At 40.8% G+C, this 24,731-nt stretch overlaps 1 protein-coding gene across 11 annotated transcripts in view; it reads left to right on the forward strand.

Moving 5' to 3' along the window:
• The window catches only part of KLF12 (KLF transcription factor 12), a 448,097-nt gene that overhangs the window by 228,576 nt on the left and 194,790 nt on the right, over nucleotides 1-24,731 (forward strand). For 9 of the 11 annotated variants that reach the window (XM_059721140.1, XM_059721315.1, XM_059721147.1 and 6 more), the window contains 2 exons: nucleotides 11,248-11,785; nucleotides 18,494-18,583. In XM_059721140.1, coding sequence (XP_059577123.1) covers nucleotides 11,248-11,785; nucleotides 18,494-18,583 — 628 coding nt within the window. The remainder of the gene's footprint in view (nucleotides 1-11,247; nucleotides 11,786-18,493; nucleotides 18,584-24,731) is intronic. The other 2 variants (XM_059721333.1, XM_059721164.1) reach the window with 1 other exon arrangement.

Consider the following 24,731-nt stretch of genomic DNA (forward strand, 5'->3'; position numbering starts at 1 on the left):
CTGCTGCTTCTTTTTCTCCTGCTGAAACAGTTATGGTGTCACAGTTCAATGAGTATGATAATACCTTACAGCGTATAGCCAAGAAAAGGACAGGTTAAATATTATCGGGTAATTTAGATGCTAAATAATACATACCTCGAAATTTGAATCTTATCCTCCTGTTTATGCATGATTAGTTCTAAATGATGATTAGTTCTGAAGAGGTTTTTTTATAATTGCATCTCTTTCTACGGACCACACACACTTATAAACACACAAGTGCCAACTGCAGTGCCTAACATATATGCTCAGCTTGTTTATTTTTTCTTGAGAATGATATTAAGAATGGCAATTTGGGGGAGGGGGTGAGGTTCTTACTATTCAGAGCTGTTTGCACCCATTTGAAATCAAATATGTTGGTGTTGGACTGACATGGCTTATAATGTTAATTATGATTGTTTCACTGCTGCTACAGTATCTTTTGTTTACTTCATACACGTTATCTTTTGTAATCTAAGGCCCAGATCCACAAAGGTGCTTAGGCACCTTATTCCCATTTTGTTACCTAATTCCCACTGAAATCAATGGTAGTTATATATATAGAAGTCAGGTGTCTAAGTGGCCGATCTGTGTCTAAGCTCTTTGGGACAAGGAATCTTATTTCATTATAGGACTGAGTATAATACAAAGTTTGATTCTCCCATTACTAAATGTGTGTCGGATAAAGTTTTCTTGCCCTGCAAAAATTTCAGAATTTATTCTGTTCCCCATTGGAACAAAACCCAAACATTTTAGAATTTCTCATGGAAAATGAGAAGATGGGATCTCCCTACCTGCCCTAGAAGAGTCAGTAGTCCAGTGATCAAATGGGAATGGGTGACCCAAGTTCGAGTTCTTCTTCTACCATCCACCCCATATCCCTGGTAAATACCCCCAGCAACTTCCTCTTCTAGGGTGTGTACCTCCCACCGTCATCAGGTGGAGTTGTTCCACTTTGCATAAATAATTCACTGGAAGAGAGAACTGAAACTGATTATTTCATTCCCACAGAAGGGCCTTAGTGTCTGGGCTACAGTGGGTGCACCTGCATGTGCTGTTAATTTGCAGTAGGCTCACTGTGCAATAAAATACTGTGCAATAAGCCTTACCAGGAACATGTCTACATGTGCTCCTTCTTGGGAGCAGATTTGCTCCCACCCTGCTCTGCCCCCGTGTAGCAGCCAAGGGGAGTTTCAGGCTTTCCCAGGTGCTAGCACCTGCAGGAGCTGCCAATGTGCATGAGGCCAGTCCTTAGTGGGCACAAAGCCAGGAGAGCTCTCCTGGCTGCAGCAGCAACTGTTTCCTGGTCCTGTGCACATTGGGAGGAGACCTAACGTTTGTGGGGCTGGGAGAGAGCAGCAGGCAGAGCTCTCCTGGCACTGTGCCCATTGGGACATACGGCTGCCAGCAAGCCCTCTGCTGGGCAAATGACAGCAAGCCTTCTGCTGAGCAGGGAAGCATGGGGCTTGCCAGCAGCTGCCTTGTTTGGCACAGCTGCTCTGTGCCCCTGCCTGTCCCCCAGAGCAGCTCACATGGCATGGATCTGGCTGCTCCGAAGAGCGGGCAGGGGGTTGGGAATCCAGCCCTTGTCTGTCCCCTGGAGCTGCTCTGGGGAGTGGGTGAGAGCTGGGAATCCAAGCCCTTGCCTGTCCCCCAGAGCTGCTCCAGGGAATAGGTAGGAGCTGGATTCCTAGCCTCCCTGCCCGTTCCCCGGAGCAGCCAGCTCTGTGCTGTGTGGACTTGCTCTGGGGGACAGATGGGAGCTGGGTTCCCAGCCCCTGCTCACCCTCCGGGGATGCCAGCCCCATTCCTTGAGCTGGGACAGGGGGCAGAGAACTCCCCCGTCCCAGTGCTAATTGGTCCCAGCTCCTGGGGGGAGCCGGGGAGGTGAGCAGCACCAGGACCAGAGACAGAGAGCCCATGTCCCCTGTGGCCCCTGCTGTTTAGGCTGACTGGGAGCAAATTTGCTCCCTGTCAGCATCTAAACAAATGTTACTGCACAGTATCAACAGGTATTTACAGGTAGTAGCTAACTGTGCATAGACTAATTTACTGCACAGTAAATGTGTGCATGTGTAGATAACGATGCTTTACTGTACAGTAGATTAGTCTACTACACAGTAAAGTCTTGTGTAGATGCAACCAGTAAGTCACCATCAGTGCTAGTTGCACTTAATTATTCATACAAATTGCAATGGCATTAACAGGAACAACTGACATAAGGACAGTTGCAAGCTGAGATGAGTATCTGAACCCACTGGACTGTTACCAGGGGGAGTTTCTTTCTTTGCTGTTGACTTGAAATTCCTACCTAAAGCTGGGCACTCTTTGCAGATAGATAAAGGTTTGATAAAACTGATGCATTGCTGGAGGAAAAAAGTTTTTTTTAATGAATCAGCTTTTTCTAATGAAAGACTGTTTAGTTGAAAAATTCCTGACCAGTTCCATTAGCTTCAGCCTTGACAGAGAGAGTTGGATCTTTTTAGTTGTCAGTAGCGGCTTATATTGTTAAAACCAGACCGCTTGGGTTCATTCCCCGTTGACAAAGACCCACTCGGAGATACAGTGTTACATGTACAGCATTAGGATTATGTAGCCTCAGTCTCTGTTGATGGCCTTTCCTGATTTTTAAATGTGCCTAACTCCAAGCATGAGTTTCAGGCTGTGAATCCTGAAATAGCCCCTAAAAAGGCTGGGGTTAAAACACTCCCTCTCTTCAGTGTTTCCTCTTGGCTGACAGGCAGTTTCCCATTCATCATGCTGACTGTTGTAAACTCTATTGTGAGGTGCCTAACACTCCCCATGCCTAATGCAGGACTTCTGGATTCCATCTGGCAATCCAGGCATCTATAATTTAAGTGCTGAGAACTGTAACAGTACAATTTTTAAGTGCCTTTGCAAATCTATTAATAACACAAGAAAACAAAGGAGACGTAGAAAGAAACATATAATTTATTTTATTACAACACAATAACTCTTTTAATGGACAAATATCAGTTTGACACCTTGTTTCCTGCTCCATTCAAGGCTGGGAAACTCCATTCATTATTTGTTACTGGTTTGTAAGGTCCCAGTATCTAGGAGTGCACTCAGGACCATTCCATGTCCATCCTCTAGGGAGGAGTTTTGTCTCACTTCCATGAAGTAACCTCTTGCTATGCCACAAACTCTAGCTTGTAGTTCTATCCTAGTGCCAGCATCTCACTTCCTATTGCCACTTCAACATCACCATCTCACAGGATCTTGTCACTTCTGGGTGACAGTGCTAGATCTGGATCTTCAAGTCTGTACCCCACCATGGTGATAACAAGTCTGATGGTGCTGGGTGGGGGCATCTCAGCACCCAGGCATTGTCTCACATGGCAATATCAGATCCAAATGTTAAAGCTCCGCCATTACTTTAAGTAGTTTCAGGTTTACCATTCCATTGTGGAAAGAATTTAGTAACTTACAGAACCTGCAAGCTAGACCTCAAGACCACAAGGCTACACTTGTATATATTTTGATCGTAAGCCTCTCTTCAGCTCTTCAAAGATTATTTGCCTGGCATTATAAACTCTTTGAGGCAGGGACCATTTTTCTGTGTGTGGCATTGTCTATAACATGGTTAGTGTTACTGGCATCTAAATGATAAGAGCTCATATGGAGATTTAGCTTTCAAATTTGAAGCATCCACTCTTGAAAATCTGATCCTTAAGCACTTGGGGCCAGATCCCATAGATCTCACATAGATATGTGTATAAAAGTCTGTATGATCTTTAGTAGGCAGTTCTCCCTTGCTGTCCTGAGCAGTCATTCACACCAGTGCAAAATGAATGTAAGTACCATCATTCTGGTTTGGTAGCATTTAGTATCACTTTGTACCACATCAGTGTGTGTATAGGTAACAAAGAATCAACCATGGTAACAAATATGGTTTATGGGTAACAAAAGAATCTGGGACAGTAGAATTCTCTCTCCTGTGTCATAATCTGTTTTCCAAATAGCATTAGAATAAACAATTTATCTTATTTGAACACGTTAACATTTACTTCACCAATAAAAAGCAAAAGTAAAGGAAGATGAAGCTAAGACATGTCTTCTGTGTTTTGGCGCTTTTCTTTGATGAGACCTCCTCACTCTGGCTACATACAAATGTGTGTTTCTACCAGAAGAATATCTAGTCACCTGGTAGAAACAAGGAGCATACACGAATTCATTCAGTTTCTCCTGGAAGATCTCCCTAGGAGGGAAAATTTCTCACAGGAAAGAACAATTATGAGCTCATCTCATAGGGTCACCCTTGTCTGAGGGAGTGGACTTTCTCTGCCACTTCACTCTATTCTCCCTGTGGATCAGGGGTGGGGGGACTGGAGCAGCCACTGATCTCCATGCTTCCCCAGACCAGAATCACCCCAGTCTGGTGAAGGCACAAAGAGCAGGGGAAGGAGGGATGCTACAGGATGAATGCCTGTACTGTTCCCTATCCTGGAAAGATATCTACTAGTGGAAATTTCTCTGAGAAATTTCTACCAATAGAAATGAACACCTGTTCATTGTCTTTGTCTAATGAGTCAAAATGGAGTTGTTCTGCTAGCCTAAGAATGTTTGAAGCAGCAGCTGGAAGCAGCTAAGCAAGAAAGCCTGTTCATTTGGCACTCTTAGAGCATGTTAAAATTTAAGGTAGGATTTCAAGAAAAATGGAGGGGGGGAGAGTACTTAAAGGTAGACACATGTCCTTTCAATCTAACTGTCTACCTGTAGATCCGATTTTATACTGTCATGTATGTTTCTGGTAAAATCATTAACAATAGCAAAATCTACTTGGAGAATGTTATAAAGTCTCTGGCACTTGTTAGTTTTGGGGGTAAAAATCTGTGTCTAGGGCAGAATTTGTATTTTTCAGAATTTTTTAATTTAACTTTGCTCTTTTTAATGTTCTAAAGACTACATAAACTGAGGTTTTCTATTCTTCCAGTACTCAGTCCAAAACACAAAAGGATGAGGAGAACCACACTTACTTCAGGGTAGAGCTGCAAGGGAAGTAGGACTTCAGGTGGATAAGTTCTACTCCTTACTTCCACTCAAACTGTTTGGAAAACTTTCCACTTTAATAAAACTTTCCACTATGAAAGTGAAACCTTCAAAAATCTATAATCCATAGCTTTGGTCATTTAAATCTTATCCACTTAGCATCATATTCAGAGCTGAAAGCTGTTCCAATTTAACCCAACCCTGTACTGACAATCCAAGAGGCTACACGATTGCACTTCTAACCATGATTCATCCTTGTGGAGCAACAGCAACGACTCTGCCGTTAAGGTTGCAGCTAATTTTTCAGCATAGATTTGATTTTTTCCTATCCTTTAATTTTGCCAGAACTAAATCATTCTACCTGGAGCTTCTTATGTAAGGTTTGCTATGCTTAGAGGAAAATAATGTGGGACAGCCTTTGTGACAGTAAGGGATGGTGTTTGTGAGATGTGTCAGTTTGAGCGATTACAGGTTTTCTAACTTCCTTTTTATCTTGGTATCCTAGGGCCATCTTATTCTATAAACTTTTCTATTCTGATTCAATTGCTCTCATCAGTGTGTTTTTGGTGTAGCTTCTTTATAATTTTTTGACCTTCAAAGAACCCTGCCAAGTTTGATTTCAGACCTCTGTTTGTCAGAGTTTATGAATTCTATTGGGTAGAGCAATACAAGTCATCAAGGGCAGATAGATTCACTAGGGGCTGAGTAACCTATGAGTTTATGAATTGTACAACATCAGGATGAGTTACTGAAATAAGTTTACCTTTGGCCCAGATGACTTTACAACACTTGCAGGTTACCCAGATCTGTTTGAGGTTACCCAGGCCTGTTGGAGGTTACCAAGTTATGCTATGCTGAAAGTTTAAGACCTATGTTGCTTAGTTGTAGACAGGAATCAGAGAGGTTTAAAGTAGTGGTGGTATGACTGACATGCTATAAGCAGAAGAGAACATCAAAATGTAGGCTAAAGTAAAATGGTAGGAGTGAAACGTGGGGAACCAGAGAGAAGAAAGTAAAGTAAAACTGTCTCTGAGAAGGTGGGAGGTGTCATCCATCACATTTATGCATAGGCGACTGGTAGAAGGGGAATGGGGAAGCTCGTGCCCCCCCTGACAGAGCTGTCCCCTACTGCTGCCACCACGGCTGCTCGCCAACCCTGTCCTCGCTGCTGCCGGCTTCTGCGGGTGCTCACCAGCCCCATCGCTGTTGCCACCACCAGTGGCTTCTGTGGGTGCTCTCCAGTCCCATCCCTACCGCTGCTGCTGCTGGCTTCTGCAGGTGCTTGCCAGCCCCTTCCCTACCACCGCCGCTGGGTTTTGTGGGTGCTCACCAGCCCTGTCCCAGCCACTACCACCGCCAGCTTCTGCAGGTGCTCACCAGCCCCGTCCCCGTTGCCAAAGCTGCTTTTGGCTTTTGCAGGTGCCCCCTCCCCCCCCCCCCCCCGACTCAGGAGGCACCAGTCACCCAGCTTTTTGGTTGTGTCATATGTTTTCTTTTCTGAACTATTAGTATTAGAATGACACAGAGTGTTCCTGCTAGTATTTGTCAATGACAAATTTATAAACAGAGCACTTTATTATTACTATAAAGTTTGAAAAGGTCCAAAGCCACTCTGTCTGAAGGCAAGCAGACAAACAATGAAGCATAAATGCCACAGAATGATTAAATGTAGATTCTATAACTTTTTCACCCCCTTATTAACAACAGCCTCTCTCTATAGTATTCGATGGCATATTATGGTTAGGGCACTCTCCTAGAAAGAGCCCAGGTCTCCTATTTCCTGGGAAAGCACTGTAGCTACTAATCTGTTATAGGAATTGGGAGTCAGAACTTCCTTCTGAGTTTCTGAGGAAAAGCAGCTACACCTGCTATATTCAAAAGACGAGTCATAGCTACCACAGTGAAAAATATAGGCTTCCTCTGAGATGAAATTTTTGCTAGAAGACAATCTGAATCCTCAGCAGGACCATCTGTTTTTAGAATGGCTGCAAGGGTCATGCTCATTGGCTGCAGAATAGTCTGGGTCTAATATATAAGACCAGGCCTTTCATTTGGGCCTTGGCCATTCAACGCTTCACAACCCGCAGCAGCTGTATCTATTCCCCTTTGGCCTGACTCCTGGCTTCTGGCACTGGAAGAAGATCCTGGACAGAGATCTTGCTTATTGACTAGAACTTTGACTTGCACTTTGGTTCTGACCCTTTTGTATAGCCTTGGCCCCTAGTCTGGATCCTCCCCTGGGTCAGGTCCCAGTCTACTGTAGCGCTCCTGTAGATTACCCGTGACCCTGTTGCTAAATTCTGCAAAATGATTGTACATTTGAGGTAGCCAACCTGCAGGCTACCTCAAAGATCCAGGATACACAAAAGAGGGGAAGGGGACCAATAGGAAATTCCAAAATATGACAACAGCAGGAAAAAATCCTCAAGGCTTAGTTGGAATGGTACAACATGATACCAGGGAGAGAGGTAGCCTGGAGCAGGAGAGCAGGATGTTGAAGAGGGAACCAAACATCTGCTCATTGCTAGGCTCCTCCTTTTAAGTTTGTAAGCATAGCAAACCACAAACTCTGCCTCAGTTTGAATATGTTTGGTGTTTGCTTTAAGAAATTCAGGGAACTGTAAAGTCAACCCTTATGTCCTAAACCAAGTTATTTGAGTACCTGTTTTTTTTCCTACAGACAGCTTCCTTCACGATGAATGACGTTTTTAGTTTCTCATCTTAAATTCTCATACTGGAGTGTAGTGTTTGACACTGTTAAGCTGGTATTGTATGTCATCTCAGAGGCAGGTGTATTATAGTAATTGGTGCAGCTGTCCACTGTGTGTTATATGTACACGAGTGTGTGAGGTGTTTTCAGGGGCTTTGGGCTATTTAGCAGTAGACCGTATTAGTAGTGCGTGCATGGTTGTTTTATTCTGTTCTCTCATGTCAAGCCCATTAGCTGAGCACTGTATCAGTTAGTAACTTGTTCTGTGATCCTCCATGACCTAGTCATTATCCCCTGCCACCAATCCCTGAGATTCTTCTCATGTTTCTGATTATTAGCAGAAAATGTTACATGTAAATCAAATTTTACAAGTAAAGGAGCAAAAGAGAAATTCAGTATCAAATCCCATAGGTTTCATTACAAGAGGTTGGTAGTATACTGCATGAAGTACATTGTTCTGTGGTAATATGGAGCAACCAGACCTAAAAAGACATTTTTAATTGAAGGTTATTGCCATCATTACTTAAACTACCAGGTGATATCAGAAAACTAAATTATGTGAATACTTAGGATGAATTCTTGGTCCTACTGAAATTAATGGCAAAACTCCCATGGTCTTAGCAGAGCCAGTATTTCATGCAAAGGATATGTAAAACTTGTTTTTGCTAATAAAGAAATGATTTCCAATCATGTGGAAATGAATTAGTCTGTATTTTTTAGATTCATGATTTTGTTTTTATATTTGCACATAGTTTTATGATCAAAAAGATATATTTTCCATTGTCATTTGTATAGATGTGGTACAGCAAAGTATGCAAGTAGTACAGACATTCCCAAACCAGTGGTCCATCTGGATCAGAATCATGTTTCTTACTGCAACCTATGTAGTGTGCTTCTGAGGAACGTACAAGAAGCTATGTTGTAGACAACTCTGAAATAAGTGTCGTATAAAGGATAGTTCTTGCTAGCCACGTCATTTAGTGATTGTTTAACGTGCACCTGGAATTATCTGTTTTGACTCTGGATCCAGGTACAACTACTGCTTGTATCTGAAATAAAATAGTACCTAGAAGACCCAACTGAGAATGAGGTCCCATTGTTTTGGTTTATAAGCATAAAGTAAGCAACAAATGGTGCCAAAAGAACTTTACACTTTATAAATTGGTGAAAGGAAGTATTATTGTCCCCATTTTTTACCAGTGGGGATCTGGACCACAAAGAGGCTAAGTCATGCCTAAACAAATATGTATCATTGATAAAAATTGAGCCCCAGTCATATAATTGCTGCAAAACTACTTACTTTTCACATTAATACTATAAAGGTCTGGTACTTGTTTGAATCTTATTAAACTCTTAATTTCAAAATTATCTTGTGTCAATAAGTTCCACAAGTTTTATTATGCATTATTCAAAGAAAGTGTTTCCTTTTGTCAATTTTGAATCAGTTGCTATTCAATTTAATTAAAAGTTCCTTTGTTCTTATATTAGGAGAGAGGGAGGTATCCTTTGGCCTTCTCATTAGCCTTTGATTTAATAGATTATTTTATATGCTTATATCCTGGTTCTTTATTAATTTATTCTCTGAATAAATTTGTGGTGCCTTTCTGTACAGAGATCTTATGTATCAAATCATGTTTTTAACAATCTTTTGAACTCTTATTTAAGCCTGCTTTATCTTTCTTGTGAGAAGTGAGCAGAAATGAACACAGTTCAGTCATAATCAAGGTCCCATATTCTTTTCATTGGATGGACAGTTTCTTAGGAATTTACGTGTTGGGTTTTCCATTCTGAACAGGCTGCTGTTGTTGATACTGCTAATGTTGCTACTTTTCTTTCCTATTGAAGCTTCTTTATGTTCTGGAATTTGGTTTAAACGAGCAACGAAAAAGCTTTCAACAAACAATTTTTAATGTAGCTTAGTTCTAAGAAACAAAAAAAGAGGATTGTTTGATTGCAGTAATAACTAGTTAATTTGTCAGAAACAGTGGACTTTGGGAATTAGTAATTTAGGAACAATGGCACTTGCTCAGGTATCCGGGAGATGTTATAAAGTCTAGAGACTGTGGGATGTATGTATAGTAGGAACAAATAAAGAGGTCATTAATTATGTCTATATATGAAAGAATTCTATTAGTTTAAGTGAAATCTGAAATAGCCCAGCAATTGCTTTTTACAGGTCATTTTGCAGTGTTGCAATATGGAATCAAATCCTGTCTGCCAGTCATGGTAAGCCAATAGAGTAACACTGTTCAAATTAATGCTGTGGACATATTTAATTTAGCTGAAAGGTATAGTGTAATGTATTTTATATAGCTGCAGAATTATACATAAATAGTCTTCTCTTCATCCATCATGTTAAAAATGATTGAAAATCCATAATCAAAAAGTATTTTAATAGTTCACTGTCAGAGTAGGAAGACATATCAAGTATGGTCCTGTTGAAGTCTGGTATTATTCAAAATTGTCATTAAAGACTTGCATAAAAACTGCAGATGATACCACACTGCAAACACTTTGGAGAACAGGATTAAAATTCAAAATTATCTTGGTAAGTGGCAGAAAAGGTTCATAATCAATAAGATTAAATTAATTAAAGACAAGTACAGTATTCTATACTATGGAAGGAACAAGTGAATACTTAAATACAAAATGGGGAATACTTGACAAAGAATCAGTACTGGAGAAAAAGATTTGGGGATTGTGGTAGATCACAAACTGAATATGCATAAACTGTAGGATACTGTTGCAAAAAAGCAGTCTCTTTCAGGGATACACTAACAGGAGCGTCATATGTAAATAATGGAAAAGAAATATTCTTATCTACTGAGCACTGGTGAGGTCTCAGCTTGGAGTACAGTTTGAGAAAGAGGTGAGAAAATCGGAGAGAGTCTAGATGTGAGCAACAAGAGTGATAAAAGTTTAAAAAGCATGGCTTGCAAGGAAAGGTTGAAAGAATTGGGGCTTTTTAGTCTAGAAAAAGGAAAACTAATAGGGGTGAACAGGAAGCATGATAATTGTGTTTAGGTTTGTGAAAGGTTATCACAAAGAGTATGGTGATCAATTGCTTTCCATGTCTGCTGGACGTAGAGCAAGAAGCAGTTGGCTTAAGTTGTTGTACGGGAAACTGAGGTTGGATAGTAGGTAATTTTTTCTAACACTAGGAATAATTGTAGATTGGAACAGACTACATAGGAAGATTATGGGATCACAATCACTCAAAGCTTTTAAGAACAAGCTAGACAAACATCCATCATGGATGTTTAATCCTGCATCAGAGGAAGAGGATGAAGTATCTGGCTTCTTGAAATTCATTCTAGATCTTCATTTGTGTGTCTGCTATGATGTTTTGCTTTTTCAACCATGAGCTGACTCGGGTCATGAAAAAAAACAATGACCTTCAGAGCAAGTGTGAACTGTGCGTTAAATATATTGTAGCAATTAAATTGTCTTTGGCATATATTTACTATCACCAACTGAACAGACCCTCCCTTTTCTTCCTCCAACAGTCTCCAATCGCCCACAGCTACCCAGACATGGAAACTGGACCCTTGTTGCTAAACAACATGAAGGCTGATACCCCAGAGGATTCATTATGTACAGACGATTTCCAAACACAAACTGAGCCAGTGGACTTATCAATAAACAAAGCCAGGTCATCCCCTACAGCAGCTTCATCTTCACCAGTTTCCATGACAGCATCAGCTTCCTCTCCTTCTTCTACTTCAACTTCATCTAGTCGGCCAGCTTCATCCCCTACAGTAATAACATCAGTATCTTCAGCGGCATCCGTACCATCAGTATTAACTTCAGGTCCTCTCGTGGCCTCTGCATCTAGTGTTAGTAGCCAGCAGTTTTTGCACATAATCCATCCAGTACCACCCTCAAGCCCCATGAACTTACAGTCCAACAAAATGAGTCATGTGCACCGTATTCCAGTTGTGGTGCAGTCGGTACCTGTTGTCTACACAGCTGTGAGATCACCTGGGAATATGAACAATACCATAGTAGTACCACTGTTGGAGGATGGGAGAAGTCATGTCAAAGGTAAGAGCTGTTTTTTTCTATCTCAAGCTTCTGTGGCATCAACGTAATATAAGCAGCATACAAAAACATTGTAACACTAATTGCTTTATAAAACTTCATTTGATTAAATTCATTTTGTCCAAAGTTTATAAAAAGCTTCAATCTAGAAAACAACCATATTCACCCCGGTTTAATTTTACTGATGTCAGTAGATCTGAATCGGGGGAAAAAAATGATCCATGGAGACAAATAATCATTGTTTAAGGACAATGTTTTCACCATAAGTTTATTACCTAAATGCCTTTAACCTTTAAAAAGTATTGCTCTGGGTACCTGGCATAGAAGTTAAAGAACTGAGAGAATGGGATAGTAGTGAAAGGTAATTTCAAACTTGGAGAAAACAGAGTCAGAGTGGCCTTCAAAAATGTCTGAAGTAGAAAAATGAGGTCAGTAGAAGAAGAATGAAAAGTAGGAAGATGAAAAGTAAAGGCCTCCAAAGCAGAGAGCAGTGGTATATTAAAAGTATACCATGTTCCTTTAAACTTAAAGAGGAGCAGAGATACCTTGCATCAGGATGTTTGTCACTGAGTGAGGACCAGAATGCAAAGACCGCTGGGAGTGTTTCTGGTGTTTGGTGAGATTGAGTTCTGTGGAACAGAAGCAAGCTTGAATGTATGAAAGCACATGACAAGAAAGCACGTGTCTGAAAGATTGGCACACAGTGGTAGAGATAGTCAAAGAGAAGGAAAATGAGTATGAAAGAACTGAAGACTTGTGAGAGTCAGGGGTGAGAGCAAGATATATTAGGAAATGGGAAAGCAGAAATGGGCAGAGATGATTATATGACATCTTGGATGGAAAAAGACTATGCTAAAAATAGATATGCCTAGAAAGTATGGAAATTGGTGCTTTATGAGACAGATATTAGCTGCCATGGTGGAAACAAAAGGTAGACTGGCAAAGGCTAATTTCAAAGATTGTTGAATTTGGATGACTAGAGCATGAGCAAATCTACCCCGAATCTGACATGTTGCTTGAAGATGAAGCAGAAGGTATTAATATATAACCATACTTATAGGCCTTATAAGACAGGATGGAATTTAGTGGTATGTTTCATACTATCCCTTGTATGCCTTCTTGCTTAATTAAGAGATCCTTTTAGCCAAAAGGGTTTTTTTCTCCTTTGACACACTTGTAATGTCGTAATATACAGTAACTGTATATTTTTACATTTCACTATCATGCTGGGCTTTTATGCTTTTTAATAGCATAATTTTGTTCATAAATTATTCCTTCATTCCCCCTGTGCAAAAAGGACACTTATCTTATGGGTTCAGAATAGAGAACATTGTACCCATAGTGAATCTGGTTTCTGTTTCAAGGCTGGAAATAATGATATTTTAAGACATTTTATTACACTTCATGCAATTACATCATTTTAGGGCACTTTGCCATTACTTAAAACATGACAAATGAAACCAGTCTAGTGGATATTGATAAACAAATCTTCTTGATTTGTTGTTTATTTTCATATTTTGTACTGGGACTGAGCTACACCTGATTTTCAGATCAGACAAAAAATATATATCTGATGTTCATAGATATTTACTTTTGAAAAGGGATGGTGAGTAAATGCATCATCTGTAGGCAGCACTCTCTTGAGTTCATAAAAATGGAAACTCACTACCTCCTTTTCATCAGAAGCTAGTGTGCTGTAGCAATTTCCACCCACCAACTTGAGATGCAGAGATGTTGAGCTACCCTGACAACCCTCTCTATTATGCTATTTTTGGCAGAGATCATTAACTAGCACTGCCGAGTCTCTTAACTTATGGCTAAAGAAAAAGGAGGGATTAAGCCATCTTTTAATTTTTTCTCATCAGCTTCACCCTTTTTGCTATCGCTAATACCTCTGATAGTAACGTACAGGTTAATTTGAATAATTATAATAAAAGGATAATGGCAGTAATCTACTCTAGGAAATCATCTTTTGTTAGCTCTTTCTGGAGTGTGTTTTCCTTCTTTATTGTGTAAAGCAATACAAATAAGAAAAGGCAGTGATTTCACATAAATCAAAAGATAAACTTAATTTCATATATGCATCTCATTGTTTCTATTCAGTGGACACAATGCCATTCAGCCTTTTGGGCTAAAATATGAAATAAAGATGATAAAAGGGCATTGCTCTGAATATTGAAGTTGTGCTAATCCTCCATCCAAATGAATAAGAAATGCAGATTCAGAATTGTCTAATGTGTCTACCTTTAACTTGCATCTGAAGGGTGACCCTGTTCAGTAACAAAAATAAATCATCAGGGACAAATTCTGCCCTCAATTAACATGAGCTACTGTTATTGGCAAAATTGGTCCCTTAATCTGTTCATTCTTTCTTCTTGGGGTCTATTTAAGTTAAGGTAATGCTGGTGATATTAGACCCTATTTGGGCAAAAAAGGTTAAGCGTATGCTTTACTTTAATTCTTCTCCCATGTTCTATTGACTTAGGTGCTTTCCTGAATAGAGATACATTTCTTTATCATTGCCACAGCTTTTATCTAAGCACCTTCTGTCTTCCTCTTCCTTTTTTTTTTTTTTAAAGTTGCTTCCAGTCAACTATATCTGCTTTGATTAGAAAACCATTTTGATCTTCATATAGTGAGGAAATATTCCCTGGATTGCACATTAGGCCTGTGTGAAGTGGCAAATATTCGCTTCTGATTCGGCGGAACAGTGATTTGATTTGGAGAATCGAATCGCTGTCCTGATTCAATTGAGCCAAATTGGATCCGAAGATTCGGCGCCGCTTTGGAGATTCATCCATAGACTAAACAGGCAGCAGTCCTCACCATGCTAGACACAGTGCCTCCAGCTGGTAAGTCTGTTGTGGTGGGCAGAGGGGGAAGGGAAGGGGCATGGGGGAAGGAGGGATTGGGGCTGGGGCTAGGACAAGCTGCCCAGCTGGGGTGGGGGGTGCAGGACTTGGGGAGCGGGATTGGGGGGGAATGTGGGCGCAGCCCCCCCCGCCCCAGTTGGGCAGCTTCTCCCAGCCCCAATCCCTCCCTCCCTCACACCCCTTCCCTCTCCTCTCTGCCTACCACAACAGACTTACCAGCTGGAGGCAGTTGTGTCCAGTGTAGTGAGGACTGCTGCCTGTTTAGTGTATGGCCGAAACTCCAAAGTGACACTGAATCTTTTCTGAATCAATTCAGAGGCTTCTGATTCAATTCTGACCTTTTAATTACTCTCCAATTTGATTTGGATTTGGCGATTCGGCTGCCGAATCGGCCTGAATCTCCTCCGAATTGAATCGTTTACTGAAGCTTCGCACAGCCCTATTGCACATCTCTCCCTAATATCATTCCAAACTGTCCTTCTGTGTTGGCCTGTCTGTTCCCCTCCATTTCTTCCATTAATTCTTCCCATGAACCCTAAAATATGGCTTTTTTTCTCCAACCAGACTGCCCTGATTTCTAACAGCCACTAAGTCAAAAGGACACTTCTCTATTCATATTCTGCTTGAATTCTCTGTTCAACACAAGCAATAATTAAATCCTCCTCTGCTTTTCTCCTTTCTTCTCTTTTTGATTTCTTGGCTCTCTTCCTTACAGCAGTATGTCCTTCTCATCTCCCCTTCTCTCCTTATTAGTACTTCTTACTGATCTGTACGGTCATGCCCTCTTCTTCCACTATTATTTTCCTTCTCGGGGATATCATCTTGTTCCAGTGCTTTCATTCACATCTATTCAGATGGTTCCCAAATGACCTTTTTTCTCCAAACTCTGCTTTCTTCTGAGTTCCCATCATACATACAGTTTCTCAAACAGGTGTTTTTCACCTTACACAGTAACCCAAACCCTTTCTAAGGACCAGGTATAAGTGAGGACATATTTTGTGTGTACAACAACTGCATGAGCATGTGTATATGCATATGTATGCATTTGAGTGCACATATATACAAACCCCATTTGAAAAACAATTTTAAATTCCATTTTTTGGTCCTTATTGTGAAAGAAAATGGTTCAACACTTTTTCTTATTCATTTGACTGCTTACTGCGCAGTACACTGAAATTTGAAAACATCTAGAGTATCTGAATGAAGCTATTTTTTCATTTTCTCATCTACTGTGTTGGGAGCTGCTACACTGCAAGCATTAATGCAGCATATTTAGACATTGCATCTGTTTTAATTTTAAAGCCGCCATTTTTGGCTTTCACACTGTTCTTTCATGGTCATAGAGTAATTAACAAAGGAGAAAAGTCCTGGTGTGCAGGCTGATCCTAAGCACCTTCAATTCTAGTTACAATTAATGGGAGCTGAGGATGCCCAACACTGTCTAGGTCATCAGTTTGCTGAATCAGCCCCAGTCATGCTGAGTACCTTCCACTGGTGTTGGTTTCACATATTGTTATGAAATTAGTTACTAATAAACAGTTTCAGAAAACATTTTTTTGTTTGTTTTTTTTAAAGGTTGCCTTAATAAAACTGCTTTAAAATATAAGATGATACCTTGAAAAACTGCTACCCTCATGTACATACATTCAAATGATCTGGGAAAATTTTCCTGGGTTTGTTTTTCTGGCAGAAAAACTTACCTGCAGATGCCTGGACATGTATTTGAATCCTGAGCCCCTGAAGAGCAGAGAGCTTGCAGGTGATGCTTTGCAGCCAGGAGCCCCCAATGCACACATCTCAGCATGCTCTTCAGGCTCCCTCAGTCTGCCCAAAGACAGATGGCATCAGTGCACAGGGCAGCCCTGACTGGCTGACCCAGACTGCTTGAGCTTAGTTTGTATCTCCCAGCTGCACAATGTGGGGCTTGTGAAAGGGTCCAGGGGTGGGAAATTATTTCAGGCGGAGGGCCACTTACTGTGTTTTGGCAAGCAATCAAGGACCACATGACAGGCAGCCAGGAGAAGATAAATATAAATTTTCTAAATTTTTTAGGGGCCCCACAGGCTGTATAGAATGGCCTGGCAGGCCGCATCCAGCCCACAGGCCTCATTTTGCCCACCCCTGGGTTATGCTCTGCTCGCTTCTTGGCTGGAGCAGCAGTCAAGCAAGTGACACACTTTGGGATGGGCAGGAGGAAAGCACTCTGTGATGCTGAAGAACTGTGCTGTGGCTTCTCTCAGAAGTGAATATATACAGTCAGTTAGGAGAAACTAACCCTGGTTGTTGTCAGAAACAAACAGTCTCCCAGGAGAAAGTGAATGTCTGAATGCAGCACATGCAATTTGCGGCACCACAGACAGTCTGCGGCACTGCAAAACGCACGTGTGCACTCATGGGGATGTGCCCAGGGAGGGCAGGGTCTGACTGTAGGAAGAGTGGGAAGGGGCTGTCAGAGGAAAAAGTTGGAGAGGGGAGGGGAGGGGATAGGCAGCAGAGAGCAAAGGGGCTACCTAACCCCCCAGATTTCTTTTCCTGCCTGTAGCAGTGGGAGGGGGGCAAATTCAAGACAAACCTCCAATAGTTAGAGGATTCTATACCTAGAAAATTATAACAAATATATAAATTTTCTGTATATAAAATATAATAATCAGGGTCTGATTTGAGGCTTTCTATTTGAGTAAATATGGTAATAAAAACATATAAATGATTTCATTTCTAGTGGGTCCCTGTCCCACAGCCTGTGTTCAGACAACACTGTCTGTATTTCAATCAAAATTGTACCTCAGTGAGCATTGGAGGATTAGGCTTACTACTTTGTAGTTTAACTGCAACTTTGACAAATGTTTTTTGTGTGGTAAAAGATAACTACCAGTTATTGCTCTGTATTGAAGTGTTCTAGCATGCTAAAGACATATGAAAGACTTGAATAACATTTTTTTTTTCAATTTAGTATTGGTGCATGTTTCTAAAAGGTGTAATTAAAGCTACTATGGGTAATATAACACTGACAGATAAAGCTCCCTGACACTTTTTTATTAAAACCATGTCTTTAGTTGCTGAGAATTTTGCTATACATTTATCACAAGACTGAAATTTTCCATTCTACATGTCTGCGTCAGGCTGACTTGTTTGAGGAAAGTTCCAGCTAAAACTATTTAGCTGTTTCATAAAATTAGGTTAACAAAAAATACATTGTTGTTGTCACATTCAAACAATATGTGTGTTTGTAATTGTTTTGTGGAGAAACCCTAGAATCTCCACCCTTTGGTGCGTGGTCTTGAAATTTGGTGAGGAAGGTCACTCTGAGCAGGACTGTGCCTTTTGCCATTCCAGTTAAAATGTGCATAATTTTTGGCCAAGTTATGAGCCTCCAAAAAAGTGTCTATTCATACATGCTTAACAGAGACCTCTTGTAAGTCACTAGATATGTCCTTCAAAGATTACATTTGAATAAGGGTCCTCCATTCCTTCATTGCTCCTATATACAAGTGGGACTGTACATGCATCGCCCCCACAGAGTAAAATGAGCATGCTCCAGCGAAGGTCTGCAACCCTGAGCAGGCCTCCTCCTGCAATTGCACTGGCAACAGCAGCTGTGTTGCTGGGGAGAACAATTTAAAATGGGGAGATGATGGGTAAATCTATGTCGAAGCAACAGTGTGCCCCAAACAGTACATTCCCAGTTAAGCTCTGTCCACTCTTTCCCAATCACACGTCCCAAACCAGGAAACATGCTTGTGGGGAGGCTTCTCTAGGATGTCTTTCTGTAGCCACTCTATAGAGTCTTTAATGCATTAACTGAGAAGGGTTAAACATGACTTGTTTCCTCTTCTTTCAGCTGGTACACTGGCAGACTTGGTGGGGAAAGAAGCTGATTTGAATAGAGAAACTGGCTGGGGAGAAGGAGAGAAAAAAGAAATACAAGAAGGTAGGATTTCAGCCTAGGGTAATGGAAGTTGAATGCTGGGAGGGAAGAAAAGACGTGGGAATATAGTAGAGCAAGAGCAAGGTGAAGTAGGAGCCGTGGACAGAGAAAAGATGGGGGAAGATGAGAAGGATGGGGAAGGGGAGAGAGCAGAAAGGCATTTCAGAGTGGATACTGGCAGGGGTTGTAAAGAGTTTGATGGAGACATGAACAAAAAGTTTTGTAGCTGTTAAGGTACATTCCTCTATAAAACATCCTCTTTATCTGTTCCTTTGCTCCTGAGCATCACCATTTCTATCCTATTAGCAAATGCCTGTGAAAACTACCAGCAAATGATATGTCTCCATGAACCTCTAGTGGCAAGTCTACCTAGAAAATAACAGACTTCTGTTGCTATCACTTACTCCGTTACCTTCTAGAGTCCTGTATAGTTGTTCTTCCTTATTGATAACCCATAGAAGGTCAAAATACTTGCATGCAATTGCAGTAGTATTCTTTCAATGTTTACTTTTAAACAATTAGGAAAATGCATCCAAAAACCTATGCTAAGAAGAAAAACCCTTATGTTAAGAAAAAGTTGCAAAGTTAAGTCCTCAGAAGATAGGCATGCCAAATTTATGTTGACTTGTACAACCCTCTTGAGCCCCTTTCTATATATGCATTGTGATACTGCCTTAATTACAAGATCATAAATTATTTGATATAGTTGTGCATACATAGGTTTCACATCGACCCGGCAGATGTGATAATACAGCTCTTTATATCGCGTGAGGAGCATGTATAAGTCATAGATATAACTTATATACTAGCACATTTGAAAAGTCATCTTTTATCTGTTCACCAGTACGTAAAATGTTACCCATTTAAACTACTAAAGATATCTATTAAAAATATAAGTTTGAGCAGAATCATTAGAACTTAAAATGAGAAATAGTGCTAGATTACTGTACCACTGCTAAATTAACACAAGATAGCTTTAACCTCTTTTCATTCTTGAGGTGCACTCTAGAGCAGGGTGCTCAACCCCAGGCCTGCAAGCCAGATCCAGCCTGCAGAGTCATGTGATCCTGCCCACAGGCTCCTCAAGGGTCCAGAAATTTGGCAGCAGGGCAGTGGTAGCAGTTAATATTTCCACCACTCCCCTATCACCAAATTTCTATGCTCTGTGGGCCAGGTGACATAGTTCTGCACATAAGGTCCCACCAACATGCAAGGCCAAGACTGGGGCAGTGGGGTCTGAGTGCACATGGGGCCAGCCACGGGTTGGGGCTGTGGGACCCAGTCCAACTCACATGACCTGGGACAGTGGGACTCAGTCTGAGCCCCCATCTGACGCATGCCAGATCAAGCCCCAGGATTGAATCTGGCCTGTGGACCCACCCCCACCCTTCCTCCAATACACAGGACCAAAAAGTTGGGCACCACTGCTCTAAAGGAGCCTATATTAATTTACATTTTATGCTGTAAAATTAGAAATGTAACACTAAGTGCTGTTTAATTTGTATCATGTCGCCCAGGCTTAGTTGTCATAGAATTATATATGTAAATCATGCTATATTAGGGAGGCTTGGTTAGAAAGAGTTGCGGAGGGGTGGGGGGGGTGTTAACTACACTGTTACTTCTGACCTGATTTTTAACAGGTTGTATCTTGTCTGTATGTATGTGTGCTCCTTTTAGATGTACACAAAAACCTGTTGAAGTGGAACACATTCTACCTAGGCTTTCTGTTCCTCCTTTCCTGAATGTCTGAAATGTCTGTAAACTGACTACACTTCCTGCTTTGTTGGACAGAACCATAAGTGATTATCAGGGATCCTGCTTTTCTCTGATTTAAAAAAATCCCCAATTTTGGTTTAAAAAAAGTAACCCAAAATCAATATTTTCTGTGATTAAACTGAAACACCACTAGTAGACAGATATATATAGATATAGATGTATAGATCTATAAATCTATAGATCTATCTATCTATCTATATATCTTCATTTTAATCTTGGAGATATGTAGATTTTGGCTTATTTTTTTAAATCCAAAAACTGGGGATTTTCTTGGATCCCTGGTTATTATGGGAAAGGAGTAATGAATATCAGTAACTACCTGAAGAGAGAGAGATGCAGAAAGAGAAGAGGCTCGTGTTCTTGGGTGGAGCTTACACTATTGTAGATGTCTCATTTATTTAAGAACCTTGGGAAATGGCACTTCTGCCAAAAATCAAACACCTCAAGTATTGGTAGGCTGAAATATGCTTTCTTACTCTGCAGTTGGGAAGGAGGTGAGTTTTAAGAGGAGCAGAATGAAATAACCTTGGTTGAGTATCAGGACACCTACAGGATATGAATTTCTAGTTAAATTTGCAAATAAGTGCTGAACAATTGCTAATGTCTAGGTCATGGTTGGGAACCTGTGGAACGTGTAGCTTCTGTATGAGACTTGTGGCAGACCAGTGAGGGGATAGGAAGCTCAGTGGCAGTTAGGGCAGGGGGCAGAAAATAGCAACAGATAGAACAAGGAGCACAGGCAAGGAAACATAAAACAAAGCAACAGATCAGACAGGGAGCACAGGGAAGGGAGCAGAAAGCAGAGTAGCTTATTGGACAGAGGAAAGAGATTGAAGTTGCATTTGGGGAGGGCATGGGCTAATTTGTGGCATGCTTGCTAAAAAAATTGGCCCTCACTGGTCTAGGTCCTATTAAAATAGTCTGGTTAAAATATTTTGACTAGTTAAAAGGATGCATTTCATTCTTGTACTGGTCATTTATTTAGTGCCATCCATGTGTTTGATACTGTCTACATAGTCTGCAGATAAAGTGGTACCAGAGTTCTCGCCCTCACGCTCACCCTCTCACATCTCAATAGGAAGCATGAAGAAGGTGGTTTTTCTCCATGCTTGAGCCTATCTGAGTCTAGAGTCACTACTACCAGAAATAAAAGGGAGAAAAACATTGTTTAGGTCTTGTAAGTCTCCATTTCCATATAGACCAGCAGCTAGAGACAAGAGTGAGGGAGCTAGAGTAGATACAAATACATGTAGATAGACACATTCAGAAATAGATCAACTCTGTGCTTTTCTATGAAGTGTAAGGCAGTCTACTTTGGCATGCCCTGAGCCTCTAGTAAGACATTCTACTGTTGCCTGCTTTATGCACTCTGCACTCCCATGTATTGGTCCCTAATTCATATCTCCAACACAAATGAGCAAATTTAAGGTTTAATTCTGAGTCTGTTGCAAAGGGCGCCACTGTTAGTTGTCCTCAGGGAACCAAATGTCCACACTATGTGTGGACGTAGCATATGTGTTTCTCTTATCATTGGGAATTAACTACTGCAACTTTTGGGGGATCCAAAATAACCAAGGACCTATAGATTCCTGAGGCATGTTACTTGAAGACTCTTACTGTTTTATAGAACCTGTGCAATATGTTGTTCAAATTAGTATCTAAATATATTCGGCTCTAGTTGTTTTCCCTGGTTTGTTTTATGTTTAGTGATGGAATGTTTGCACATTAGATGCTTGGCGTGATTTACATCTTAATAGCTCTGGTAGTTCAGTTTTGTGTACATGAGAGAGAACTTTATGACATTCAGATAGTTCAAAATGAGAAAAGTCCTTTGTTTAAAAAGCACAGTGTTACATGTTTATATATGCAAACAGGAGAGAGAGATACTAAAATATGTGCATACATTATAAACACACATTTACTCACATCTTCTATGTATGTATACACAGCTATTAATTCCATGTGTTCATGGCAAATTATTTTACTTGTGAAATTATTTTTGAATAATGCCTTTGATTGGACAATGGCAATTAATATCCTATGGTAGATTAGTTACACTGTATATGCAGACACCAATTCCCATTAACCATGAACCAGAGCTATACCTAGTGCAGTTAACTGCTCAAGCCACAGTCCCATAAAATCTCAGTAAAATCTGAAAACTGTGGAGTATGGGTAATCTTGCTATAAATTGTAATAAAAAATACCCCTGTAGACTCTATATTCTGACCATTAAGTTCACGGATACTGCTGCTTTGTACATAAAATTTTATGAAATAAATCGACCAATTCTGCTGCCCTTACCAGACAGCAAGCTGTTTTGATTTAAAATCTGATTGGTGTTCTTGGAGCATTTTCTAAAGCATAAACTGCTGATAATGAACTTTAAATAAAAAGAAAAATGCCTTAAATGTGCTCTCCATAGTAAGTACCTACTTATGAAGGAAAAAAAATTAATGATATCTTTCCACAATTAAGTACATTTGCTGTGTCTGTAAAGCAAGGCTTTGGTTTCCCAACACAGCTGTCCAAAAAATATTAAGTAAATCTGAGCACAATATCTAATCTCAAAGGGCTTCATTTGAGATGCTTCAGGTGCTTCTGTATCTGGATGTGTTGCTTCTACTGTTTGAAATATGTAGCAAAATATATTACATTCTCCTTCAGTATTTCCCTGCCTAGGGATGCTGGTTTCCTAGTCACTGTAAACCTGTCAAGAATAGGGATATTCAGAAGTGGTTTGTACCAGATGGCTAGCTGTGGAATATTTTTGCCTTATGTGGCCAGAGATCTAATCACAAATAGTAGATATTGATAGTCACATACTTTTATTTTAATGGCTCCATTCATACTTGTGGGCATACTCCTTTCTGCTAAGATAAGGGTTGCAGCAATGCATACGTGCTTGCTGTTGGCAGGCGTTCTGCAGTACTCCATGACTTACAGCACCCACTTCTATAAGGATTGTGTCCCCCAGCAGAAGGAGGGTTCACTGAGTTGTGTAGATGAACATTTAATGTCTCTCTTGGCCATCTCTGACCTCTATGCCTTTGAGAGGCATAACTTCAAAGGGAATGCACAATATAGACGTGGCAGTCCCATCCATCCTCATTTTGGCAGTAGACTCCAAGTTATGGTATGAAACAAAATTTATGAGTTAACTTATTTCCGGGGCTTAACTAAGAGGACAGGAATTTGCAAAAGTCCGTCTGCTTAGTATTTGGCCTGGTTGGATTCATTGTTATTCAGAGGAAATGGAGGCAGCCATTACAAATAAGAAACCATAATGACCTCGGGGATCCTGGTTTTCTCTGATAAAAACAAAAATCCTCAATTTTCAGATACAAAAAGTAACCCAAAATCCACATTTTTCCTTGATTAAAATGAAATGCCACTACACGTTTCCCTCGCTTTATGCAGGTTCTGTATGTGCAAATTCGCTCTTATGAGATGACCCTTTTTATACCAAAGGTTCCTTATATGCAAGGAAAATTCACTGTTATGTGATTGGTGTGGTGGAAGCCTGCAGTCAGCTGCTTTGTGCGGTGCATTGTGGGAGTGACGCACACCAAAATATAGTCTCCTGTGTGGATCTGTGGTCTTCGCTCGTTGTCTGCAACACGTGTTTCTGTAGTTGCCATCCCTATTATGGTAGTGCCTTGTGCTTGTGTGTACTGTCTGGTGTTGGTAAATACCAAAAGTGTCTTGTAAAAGTGGTAGAAATGGGTCTGGGGGTCAGTATAGCTGAGGTCTTGGAACGTATCCCTATTTGTTACATTGTAAAGTGGGTTCTCTCTATGTGAATTCGAGGTATGCGCCATTTTCCCAGGAATGCATGTACAGCATAAAGTGAGGGAAACATGTATAATGCAAACCAACTATAGTGGCATCATTTTAATGAAGGGAAAATGTGGATTTTGGCTTATTTTGGTTTCTGAAAATTGGGGATTTTTTTTTTTTTATCGGAGAAAACCAGGATCCCAAGATTATCTAGTATAGGGGGTTGGCATCCTATGGCCTGCAGTGTGGATCTGGCCCATAGAGCCGTTTAATCTGGCCCACAGACTTGGGGCTTCAGCAGCCGGATTGACCCTGTTTGGGTCAGAAGCAGGAGGGTTTGTGGTGAGTGGACACTAGGATCCAGCCGTCACTGGTTTTCCCTGTGGTGGCATGGGGAGAATGTCCACAGCCAGAGCTTTTCTCCATTGCAGCACGAGGCTTTGGCAGCAGTCACCTCCCCCTGCTGTCACAGGGACAAGTGCTGGCTGTGGACACTCTCCCTGTGCTGAGGTAAGGAAAAACAGTGGTGGTGGGTGCTTTTCTTGTGTAGCACCCACATACCATGCACCGACCCACCTCTGACCTTCATTGAGTC

The sequence above is a fragment of the Alligator mississippiensis genome, chromosome 1 (genome assembly GCF_030867095.1).
Source record: "Alligator mississippiensis isolate rAllMis1 chromosome 1, rAllMis1, whole genome shotgun sequence".
In the NCBI taxonomy this organism is placed as follows: domain Eukaryota; kingdom Metazoa; phylum Chordata; order Crocodylia; family Alligatoridae; genus Alligator; species Alligator mississippiensis.